This window comes from Cydia strobilella, chromosome 1 (genome assembly GCF_947568885.1).
Source record: "Cydia strobilella chromosome 1, ilCydStro3.1, whole genome shotgun sequence".
Lineage (NCBI taxonomy): Eukaryota > Metazoa > Arthropoda > Insecta > Lepidoptera > Tortricidae > Cydia > Cydia strobilella.
The window spans coordinates 31727868-31740719 of NC_086041.1; the positions used below are offsets into that span (position 1 = coordinate 31727868).

Below are 12852 nucleotides of genomic sequence, written 5' to 3' on the forward strand. Positions count from 1 at the left end.
CTAGGATATATGCTACAGCGCTGGTCTTCCGTGGAGCCCAGGGCCAGAACAGCAAAAGCAGTGACAAAGTGTCATTTAACAACTAATAATAGTTATAATTAACATATTTAATCAGATGCATGGAAAAAGTTGTGAAAAATAAAAGAATCTATTTCTATTTAGATATCGATTGTGTAGGTTTAAGGCAGTAAATTTTAGTATGAAACATGTCTAAAATGAATAAAATGCATTGTTTTCATATTTTTTAATTTATTATACAGACACCAATATAATCAGGCAAAGACACCAAAACTTCCGCACTTATACGTACTAAATAGTAAACCTCAAAACACCGAAACCGTTAGCAACAGGTCATTCATCACCTTACACCGTCATTAGCATCCCCGGTACCATCATTTACATCCCCCATAATTCCCAAAACGGGTGACGTTTCACGCGATTTCAAACATATCGCCGTCAAATCGCCATGGATTAATAAAAAGTAAGACCGACAACGTGTAAGGTCAACCGGGATAAATGCGTCATAAGGGTTAAATGCGTCTTATGAAGATATCTTCGGAACGCACATATTATAACTATTATAGCCGTCTACATTAAAAGTTCAGTGACCACACTTCGAACATAGAGGGTTGCAATAGTTCTAAAATGTTCCGTTTAGAAGATATCTTTAATGACGCATTTACAACAAGTGACGCATTTACCTCGGTTGACCTTATAAAAAATCGCGTTCCTCCAATACTCAGGCTACTGCCACATATGGCAGGTGGATAGTATCGATTAACGCATTAGGTCTCAATAGGGGATATAACTGCAATGTTCTGCCACCAGAGTGCAGCAGTAGCCCGTTTAGTAAACCATAGCATAGAGTAACTTATACATACTGTGCCTTTAACAGGTTTCTGACAAGTTTTCAGAGATAATAAAATATGACATTGATTGCACCAAGGCGGTTTGTTTGCAGAGAACCTACCGGGAAACGCGAATCCGAAATTTCGCTATCTGCCTCTTTATCGCTCGAATACGCAAGAATGACAGAGATATATGTGTTCAAACCGCGAAAGTTTTAAATGTTAAAATGACAGAGATGTTATATAACGAAATTTCGATTTTCTTGTTTTGTGATAGACCCTCAGATTGTGGTAGTGGCGCCCCCTGCGCAGTTTCGCATTATATTCCCTATTCCATACATTGTGTTCGGCGATTAGACTTCTGAGGGCCTATCCAAGATGTCAATCGTTGATAGAAAACGCCAATCGAAACTTAAATAATGTATGAAAATAGATTGAATTGATTTTTTGCTTGTATTGAAATTCCATGTTGACGTGTAAAAGTGCCCTTGTAGCCTATTTGCTGAATAAATGTTGAAGTTTAAAGTCACGATCGTCATGTTAGCTAGGCCCCATGGTGTAAGGTTCGGGTACCGCAGCGCGATCAAATAAGCGAAGAATTTGAAGCAGATCTTAGTCCCTTGCGTTTTATTCGGCGTTTAGAACTTCTGCTCAAAATAACTCGGCTCCCGATCAATAGATGGCGCTGAATATTAAGGACGCTTTCTATAGACACTGTCAGTCTACTTGTTTCGTTAGTCCTTGATATCGCCGAATATTCGCCGGCCCCGAGCGATGCAAATTGCGTCGCAGTATCGCTGCACTTTATCCGGGGTTCTTTGTGCATATTTTACATATATTTGCGGGGATGCGATAGCCGAGTGGGCGTTGCGATGCTAATGCGAGACGCAGATCATTTACTTACTAGATGAAACATATTGGTAATATTCTTCTATACAGTGTCCGTTAACGTATTTATAAATGTATGTCGTTACGCGGCCGCGCCGACGCCGACAGACGCCGATAGGAAAAAAAGTCTGCCACGGCACGTGTCTGGCCCCCTCAATGTATGTAGATATAAACCGACCATAACAGTGGTGCTGCTCTGTCAGCTATGACACATATAGTTATTTAACAATTGAGAACTTTCAAATAATATGAATATTAATTACCCCTGAAAAGTCACATTTTTGTAGCGTTGTCATTGCTTTAAATTCAAGTTAAAAGCTAGGCGAGTCGTGGTTGGTGGTCCACACATTGGTACTGATTGGTACTGATTAGTAATTTTGCATCCATAAACTTCATAAACGCATGTAGCAGACGAATAGACAGACAATCTTAGTGTTTGTAAATTTACGGGAACAAAAAAGAATAATCTTATTACACAGTAGTACAGTTCAGCAGCTGCACATATTTATAACTACAAATAATTATCACTATTAACTACAGTCAGAACTATTATATAATCTGTGCTACAGTCATGGTATAAAGTGTTGAAGAATCTAGTAAGGTGAAGTGCTTCGTGTCATTTATATGAAAAAGAGCGTCTAAGATGTGTGGTGAGGTGACCACGACTCCTCGCAAACGCTTTATGCGTTATCTGTGGTAAACAGTCTATGATGCAAGAACTGCGATCCTCATACAAAACGGACGTAACAGGCCCGCTTTAGGCAAAACTTACGTTGGTTTAGGTTAGAAAGGCAAAAGACGGCAGTTAGGCGCATAATTCCATTTAAACGCGCTTTTTAGGATCCAACCAAAATATGCAAAACATAAAACGTGTTTTGTTTAGCTTTATAAATAAATTCTAAATTTGTAATACTTTGTGTCCAATTAATAATGATTACCATTTATATATTTAAGATGAATTGGACGTGAATAAGAAAACGCTGGAATTTAATGATAAAAAATACCTTGTGGCAGATACAAGTTAAAATGACGACAGAGAATACTTAATACAACATACGCATGGCATAAGTACGATTTATCCTTGAGCATTAAGACATCTGACACAATAAAATTAGTTTTACTATTAAACGATATTCAGATAAAACCGCGCATCCAAATATCTCCCCGTTCCCTATCGCTCTGGCAACTAATCTTTAGGCATAACATAATTTGTAACGAGTCCCGGGGGTATAGCGGGCCGCGCGCAGTCACGAGCGGTCTAAACACAGACCGCGGCCCTAAACGATGCCACCATATCCGTCGGCGTCCCGCGCGCTATGCGGGCGCAGGGCCCTGTGAAAGAGTACATGGTTTACCGAGCAATCGACTCAAGAAGACCAGTATTAAGTACAGACTTCTTGGATAGACTAGGAGTGTCCTCTCTTTAGTCAACTTGTTGGTCTGAAACTATTAAGTTTGAATGCACTTGCGAGCTGTCATAACATAGAGCGGGCCTAAACGATACCACCATAATTCCGTCGGCGTCCCGCGCGCTATGCGAGCGCAGAGCTCTGGAACACATACCATGACTTACCGAGAGATCTACTCAAGAAGACTAGTATTACAGAACTCTTGCTAGACTTTCGCAACGTGGATAGTCTACCAGTGTCTTCTCTGTTAGTAAATTTGTTAATCTTAAACTGTTCAGTTAGAATGCACTTGCGAGCCCATATCTGTCGGCTTCCCCATCGCTATGCACACGCGCAGGGCTTTGCATTACCGTGGCTTTTCAATCGACTCTTTCAAAACAATGGAATGTGGCGAATTGTATTAAATTTGGTTAAATATAATTCTATCGTATCAGAATCGAAAGAGTTCTAGCAGAAATTAAAAAAAAAAACATAAAAGTCCGGATGTTTTCTTATAGTCTAAAGGTGACGTTCGGATAGCAACCATTGCACCTGCATTTAAGCAAAGCCTCGCTTGTGGCCGGTAACCGCTTGGAACAACCGATTGGTGTGGGCATTTTTTACGTAAACACAAGAACGTACGGAACATTCTCTAGCGTGGAAATTAAGTGATTGATACGGAGGCATATTTTAGTTTTGCTTTGTTAGAAGCAATAATATCCCCTCAGTAGTTTTGCAGAAAACCATAATTTAATGTTGTATTTATATACCAAAATATGTTATCTTTACTGAACATAATATTGGTTTCAACAATACGAGAAAACATGTTTATTTTCAAACTTATCAACTAAGAACTCAACGAGTGTGCGGAGTGTGAGGGTCGGCTACGCGCTTGTAACACCTCTGAAGTTGCAGGCATCCATAGGCTACGGTGGCTGCTTACTATCAGGGTGCCGTATGCTTGTTTGCCACCGACATAGTATTAAAAAAGTATCAATCTTAACCATTTAAATAAATGAATAAATATCTAAAAAAATGTATAGTATGTATAGCAATGTATAGTAGTTATTATTTTTTTTGGATATTTATTTATTTATAATTATATTCTTCATTGCACATTACATGTGTACATATATATAAATGGCGGATTTAATACCTGAAGCATTCTATAACAGGGAACCAATAACCTTGGCTAAACCAGAAAGATTATGTAGATATAAGCAAATAAAATTGTAACCTAAACATTATATAAATGTAAAGCTATATTGATATTTTTGACACAACTGTCATATGATTTGGCACCTAGATTATTTGTAATAAGGACAAAGTAGCATTTTTTTAAACCAGTCAATCACTTGTAAGGTTTCCGTACTAATACTATTTAAGGCTTACGAAAACGCATTTTTTTTACTACGAAAGTTGTCATTATACTACTGTTAGTTCCCGACCAAACATTTCGGACAAATCAAACATTTAAGTTTAGATTTATTAAAGATCTTTTTGTATGCAGATTAACTAAAATTGCAGACAAAAATGTGCATAAAGATCTGGTCAATAATTATAGAGATGACAGTAATTAATCTTAATTATCCTTCAACATTCCATATTCCAATATTATTTCTATCGCAAGGTGTAATATAAATTGCATTCAAGAAATGGAGCAGACATGTGGCTGTAAAGGATTGCCGGTAAAATTTCCGGAGTAAACGATTTTAATGATTGATGTTCCTAAAATTACTTCCAAAAAGAATTTACAAACGAACATGGCAGGAAAGTTTTTTTGGTTAGTTACGAGACAGGGTCGATGTCCGATGATTAAAAAAACAGCGAATATAAAAATATGTTCTTATAGGAAGATCTAATAGGCTTACCTAGTATGATCGTTGTTACTCCGTTCTAATAGATCTTTAAATTAATCATATGAATGATGCACTACATGAAAACGCTCATGAGTTCTTATTAATCTAGTAGCGGAGCATAATCAATTATCGAAACTTGACTAATCGATGATCCCCCTAAGCCGACGTTCTGTCATTTCTCTTCCCTTAATCGATTACTTCAAACATGACCGGCAGGGGGTCCTCTAGCATACCACGAACCTATACGGACGCTTTTTGTTCATGATAAATCTTTTTTGTTTAACATTAAGCGTTCTACTCGCACCGCATTGTGTGGCACCACGCCAGGCCTCTTATTTTGAAGTTTAAACTACCAATAAAGAGCATAAGTTTAATTTCCCCATCAAAACACTAATAAAAAGAAATATCAATAAAATCACCACAACAGTTCCAACAATTTCTCATACTTTCTCCGGACAACAAATTTTATTAACACATTTCAATTTATTTTGTAAAGACGTGGTATCGGACAATCAGCGTTAATTGCTGCTTCTGTTAAGTTACGTAGGCGTCAAGAGCATTCCTGTAGGTACCTATCGAGTCGTTCGATTGTACCCTACAATGAAAAGATTGAGTCATCATAACAAATGCGGCGCGCGTCCTCCGAGGGCACGGAACTCTCCACAATCGCGCTCTTATCTGTGACGGCCCCGATCATTGTGCCCCGAATTCTTCGAGTCCCAAGAACCGATCTACTCACAGATGACGAAATACTAGCGTCTTGGTCTTTTACTCCTCTGTTCCTTTGTTGACTTGTCGAGTTTGTTCCGAATGGCTTTTTGTAAACGTCCACCGGCTGCATTTGTAAAGCTCGCTTTTGACTTTATTAATCTTATCTCTCTGATGCATCGCAGGCAATGAGAATTAAACAACGACCGTTACCTTTGGACGGATCAATAAAATCAACTGACTATTTTTTGTGTAAGAATATGAAGATGGTTTTATCTAGTAAGTCATGCTCAGGAGTTTGGTATAAAAGGTTTCTGGCATGTTTATATACCTACAGTTATTTAAATTGCTAATACTGATAAGATACAAATCAAATTTCAAAGTGTTAAATTTTAGATGATGAAACCTCAATTCTTTGCAAAACTCTTTCATAAAAACCGCAGTATCACCTCGTTCATAACAAAAGAAATGATGTATGAAACAAAATGGAAACAAAAAATAACGTAAGAGAAACAAGTTCATTAATCATATTGATGAATGCATAGGACCACAGATAGGAAAGCCAAGAGCGCTCCTGCTCAATTTCTTCTTGATTTTCTTTCAATTCAGTTCTTTAACGACACCCGAAATCATTAAATTATGCAATTCATCTCAGGCCCGGACAAGGTACTCGTACGAGCAACAAAAAAGCAACAATAATTTAGGCAGGTTCTGAAGATCCCTGAGTATGATACATTAATCCAGTGAACATCGGGTTTCGATTATAAATAAATAATAAAACTATGTACTATGAATTCGATCTAATTATTTAGTTATAACGCTTTCAAGATAATCATAAAAATATCTGAAGGGTTTTTATTTGTGATGGATGAGTTTCAAAACACACAAAGTGCGCATTAATGGTATGGTTAACTTTGCATACATACTGTTGTTTTTTTGTACCTCCTAACTGCACTGTTGAAATTTGCAACCATATAGTACATCGCACAGAGAAAATTCACGACTCAGGATGTGTCGAACACATTGTGGCGTTGCCATAGTTAGTATTTTATCGTGGTTTAGGTGCAACATTTTCCTTAGTTTTCGTGTTTTTATCCTGACTGGTTTGAGCGTACTAAGTCCCACAGGACTGTCGTCCCTGTCCGAACAGTTTCACGTCCCCAAAGGGCCACATTGTATTTATTATTCCGCCCGGCGTAGGAGTCACACATTTGTCGAGACAGCCGCTCGCTGGCTGCATTTTTAGAATTATTAATTTGGTTTGTGTTCTTATATTGTGTTAAATTGGCCGATTTTGTGCCAATCTTATGAATAAAACATCACCAGCCTTCTTCTGCGACGGTTTTGTGGCAGTCCAGACATGTTTAAATGCTTTATTACGATTTCACTTTGTTTAACTTTATAGGCTTTGTATTGGGAGTTGATTAAATAGCATTTAAGTTTATTTAAAACTGCACCTGCTTATTTTTTATAATATCAATTGTCAACAAATGAAGTTATAGAGAAATAATGTTAACATTGGAGCGTGTACAATAAACCTACACATGTAATAAAGTTTCCAGTGGTAAAAATGCGTTTCATCATTTTTACCGCCTATCGCTACTGAATCTGATTCCCATAAGTTGGCGTTTAGTTTACATCTACCTAAAATGTCCAACTTGACAAGGGTCCATTATTCTATCTATTCACGATACTTTTTTTATTGCAGGTCGAGGTCGTGATCTTGGATAAAAATGACAGTCCGCCGATGTTCAAAAACATCCCACCGGCGTATTTCGCCTCGGAGGACTTGGCGCCAGGGCAACCGGTGGCCACCATAATCGCGGAAGACCCGGACACCATCGGAACCATCACGTACGGCATCCAGTCGGAAGAGCAGACTCCCTTTACATTGGATCCAAACTCTGGTGTGCTGATGCTGAAGGATCCTTTGGATAGGGAGACGATTTCGGAATACCAAATCGTGATCAGAGCTGACGATGGAATGCAATTTACTGATGTCACTGTGATTGTGCAGGTGAGTTTTTTTATACGATGTCGTCGTTGCTTATAATATGCAATTTATAATTTGCCCGCGACTTCGTCTATGTTGAATTAGTAATTTGGGTACCTGAATTTTTAAACAAATCTGCTTTTAAATCCATCCTTTTTTCACCCCCAATTGGTCCACTATAAATTTCCACCCCATTTTTTACACTCTTAAGGGATGATTTCGGGGATAAAAAATATTATATATCCTTCCCCACAGCTCAAACTATCCCCATACCAAGTTTCATCTAAATCGGTTCACTGTTATTGATTCCCCATACAAACTTCCACCTCCCTTTTCACCTCGAAGGGTGAGTTCTGGAATAAAAAGTATCCTATGTCCTTCCCCGGTACTCAAACTATCTGTATACCAAATTTAAACTAAATCGGTTCAGCGGTTTAAGCGTGAAGAGGTAACAGACAGACAGACAGACAGACACACTTTCGCATTTATAATATTAATATTATGTATTCAGTTAGAGAAATTTATAAATGTTACACACATTGCGCATGAAACTTTTCGCAACAAAGTTCAAAAGCGAAATCAATGCTTGTTGATATTAAGGAATATTTATGTATCGTTACTTTTTATAAAATAAGTTAAGTTTTAATAAAGTAATATCTATGTATCAAATTTGAAGATTTTTCTGGCATTATGACCTATGTTACCTATGTTATATATATGTATGTATATACTCGTATGGCTGCCTATGCGCAGATACCAAATAATATAGTGCTCATAAGACTTTTCGCTACAGAACTTATTTATATAGCAATCTTAAGAAGTATCTGCTAAAAATAATTCAGCAACTGGTCATTAGTTTGCTGCAAATCCATAAAATTAGGACAGGACAAGAAGCATACGAAAAGATTAAAAATATCTTCTGAGGATGGCCATAGCAAATCTCAAACGTGATTTAATGGACTTTGTATTTGTTAAGGTGACGGACTCCAATGACAACCCGCCCGTGTTCAAAGAGAGCGCATATTCGTTCGACATGTTGGAGAACGCCGCTCGGGGCTCCATCGTGGGCACGGTGGCGGCCTACGACCTGGACGCGGGCCCGAACGCCCAACTTACGTACACGCTCATCAGCGATTGGGCCAATGACGTATTCTCGCTGAACCCGCAAACTGGCGTGTTCACACTTACTGCCAGGCTGGACTATGAAGAGGTAAGGACACATTGGTCTTCAACTTTTATGCTCCAATGCCCAGCTCATTTACATGCTCATCAGCGACTGAGTCAACTACTCCGCACCGGCTAATTTACGCTCAGGGCTAGGTTCAGCTATGAAGAGGTAAACCAAGTCCCCTCGTAAGCTAAATGGCAATATCTCAAATGAAAATTTAATGCAAACATGTACTAAATTATTTTATCTAAAAGTGCCATTTTTAAAATCATTTGTCTTTGAGGTACCGCAATTTAGCTTAGGACGGCAGATTGTTGTGAAGCGGTTTTATAGCTGGTATCTGTCACATATTTAAAAAAAAAGGATGTTTGAGTTAAAATATAGATCATCCCACCCAAGGCGCATGGCCACGCTACGCACGCTTGAACAATGTTCGGGTATATGGCTTAATTGCTGCGTTGGTTTTGTCGTAGTGGATTTTCGCTATATGTAAGTATATTATTCGATCTTTTTTACAGTTTAGTCACTCTAAAATTGTTTTAATATCTTGTAGATGTAGATGTGTGTAGGTAAAAACGTGAAAAAAATCCACTGCCTGGCGGCAGCAAAAGAAATCTACAGAGATGAGAATTTAATCCGCGGCTAAATGATCTCCGCGAATTCAAACGGATAATTATAACGTACATAAAATAAACTAATGATTATCAAATTAAAAACAAGATTTCACCAGACAATTGAGTAATCATGTTTATTCCCAATTAACAAAAGAAGTAAGATAAAGGACAGCGTAAAAGGTGCATCGACCGTAAAAAGACAGACCAAATGTTCAATTAAACACATTTTATAATAAATTAAGTGATTACCATGCAAAGTATTCGCACTCAGGCAAAATACCGCTTGAGGACTTCAATAACCTTGGCATTTTGCGAAGGATTTTTATTGGTATATTTGCAAATGAGTACACGAGAACTCGCCCTTACATGCCTCCAGTGGCCTGATTGATTCCGCTCCCGCTTTCGATTATTTGTTGCCAATAAATAACCGTATCGCATGTCAGTCCGCAGTACCTACACACTATTTATTTTATCTCGCGCTACTACTGGTATAGCTTGTAATTAACACAACACTTTAGCCCGGAATGCGTCAGTAATTAACAATGAAAATAAAGCTTGGCAACATTAACTGGCCGCACCGAATTAAATCATAAGCGGTATCAATAAATTGTCCACTTTAGGGAACGTAAAACACTTAAAGTGCGGTCAAGTCTGATTGATAAATAACCCGGAAAATCGTGAACAGGGGTGATAAGTATACGTCGGGAGAGTCGCTTGACCGCCATGCTTTACGATCGTTAGGCCCTCAACGGAGAGCAATCTAGGTACTCGGTTAAGGACAATAATTTTTTAGGTAGGTACATTTTTGGGGTATGGTTACTTTTGATCTTTTCGGTTTTGTCGTATTTTGACGGAAAAAGTAAATACAGAATTGGTCAAAAGTAAATATATAACATTCGCAAGTTTTAAATTAGAACTTGGACTAGGCTCAAATTTGGTAAACCTTCTTATGAAAAACCGGCGATCGAACTGAGCTGATAAGTGATAGTGATTAAACGCAACCTCATTGTGTTTCACTAACGCTTTATCAGACGCAATAGATGATGACTAGTTGAAAAGTATAGTCGTCCATGAAAGATTGGATCAAAAATGTATTCTTTTACAAAATTAGTTGAATCGATATAAAAATAAGCGTCGGCCGGGCATTTAAATCATTCGTATAAATGTTATATACATGATTAAACAATAGTAACATTACTACAGAGGCTGGGAAGGAAGGGGTTGCCGGCCGAAATACCGGATATTTATGAGGCCAACAACCCATTCTCAGGCCTATGTATGTATAATAGTACTTTTCTCAAATATGCAATGAAATAAATAAATAAATCTCCACAATATCAAAGTTTTATTTCTTAAGAAACTAAAAGTAAACTAGGCACAAAATATAACTGCCACCTATACCTGTCTTTATCACACGTGTCGCATATTTTAAAAAACTATGTAAACTTAGTTATGTGACGTCGAATGAAACGAAACGTCAATTTATTATAGACTTATATTGACCGGGATATAGACCGTGATTACCTTTTGTATTATTTATGAGCTCCCGATATTTCGAAGCAGTTACATGCGTCATGTTCACGGGTACCCCCCCCCCCCTATTTTCAGTCACCCGTGAACATGATGTCACTGCGTCGAAATATCGGGAGCTCATAAATAATACAAACACACAAAAGGTAATCACCGTCTATATCCCGGTCAATAGAAGTCTAATAGTGAAACTAACCGTGAATCATTCAAAACGTCAATTTATTACAAAATTAAAAAACTTTCAAATATTTATGTACCTTTAATTTTTTCGCCTTGCATCCGACTGTCGTTTTAGCCACATAACTAAGTTAACCTAGGTTTTTATGCTGATATTATGCTGCACATACATCGTTGCCTTAAGCATTGAGTATAATTCACACAGTGTTGACGATTTTATAGTCACATTCGGTTCTTTAAAATATGCCACAAAAACTTTCTGATAAACTGTGAGCATTTTACTTACTTTTTCAATTTATAAAATTGCCTTAAGCGTCCATATACTTCGCCTTTGATTTTGGCAGCAAGTTATTTTAAGTCAATTCTGCTTCCGCTCTCAATTTCGAGGAAGTACAATTAATATTAATTCCACATTTTCGTCAAATCTCATATTAAATAACACAATCAACAACGCACAATAAATTGAAAAAGTTGAACAACTTTGCCTCCAAAACGATTTAAAAAATTACCTACGCGTGTTCGAGTAGACGTTTTACCGCTAATATTTAAATGAAATATTTCAAATGTGTATTTGTGTAGTAAAATTTGCAATTCACATTTATTGAAATTTGTTATTTATTATGTTCATGTCAATTTTATATAAATAAAACTGCAAAATATAGCAAACATCGTTTTTTTTAATAGTAGCGTAGTGGCAGAATGTCATAACGAACCAAAAAGCAAATATTGCTTACAGTTTTTTTTATGGCTGAATGCCATGATGATGTGTCACAAATATATGTGAAATGAAAATTAAAAAAGAGCTACTTCCCGGCCTAGGCCTGCAATTTTGTATGAAATTTCATTAAATACCTTTCGTCTAGCTGCGCCCGAAACCTGATACTTCCCAGCCTGATATGTAGAACATAATATCAATATTTCATTGCATATTTGAGAAAAAATATAATTATTACATGTAGGTAACATTTACATATATATTAAATCACATTTACAAACGGGTGACGTCCCAGCAAAATGTCAAAACAGAGATTTGTGTGACTACCCCACGAAAAGTGCATTTAAAGTTTGAGGTAGAGATCACATTTTCAAACCACCCACTACACATAAATGTTAATTATTGCACAAGTTCGCGATCGCCGAACATCTACTTACATGCGGCGCAAATCACTGGATTGAGCTTCATAAACCAAAAGTTGTCTCCACTGAACGCCATTATTATCCTCGAGTTGTGCGAGAAGCGATTGAAATCAAGAAGCACCCCAGAAATTTTAATAGGGAAGATGGTTTTAACTTATCGGCAACTTGGGGACCAGTGATCCAGAAGTTAAAGCCAAGGGATCTATCTTCGGATGTGTGCGCGGATGTTGTGTAATGTGTGTTGCGTTCTATTGACAATAATTAACATTTATGTGTAGTGGTACTAGTGGGTGGTTTGAAAATGTGATGTCTACCTCAAACTTTAAATGCACTTTTCGTGGGGTAGTCACACAAATCAGTGTTTTGACATTTTGCATGGGACGTCAGTTAGCCGCGACCACGACCAGTGAAACCTGTGTCGAAACGTCGGTAAATAAAGGTAACAAAATAAATCAGCGTGACACCCATTTGTAAATGTGATTTAATATGTGTTCAAACCGCGAAAGTTTTAAATGTTATATTTACATATATGTCGTATATTC

General features: G+C 37.4%; 1 protein-coding gene across 1 annotated transcript in view; it reads left to right on the forward strand.

Moving 5' to 3' along the window:
* LOC134743405 (cadherin-related tumor suppressor) overlaps positions 1 to 12852 on the forward strand; it is a 158776-nt gene that overhangs the window by 126007 nt on the left and 19917 nt on the right. The window contains exons 2-3 of the mRNA XM_063676798.1: positions 7400 to 7708; positions 8661 to 8894. Coding sequence (XP_063532868.1) covers positions 7400 to 7708; positions 8661 to 8894 — 543 coding nt within the window. The remainder of the gene's footprint in view (positions 1 to 7399; positions 7709 to 8660; positions 8895 to 12852) is intronic.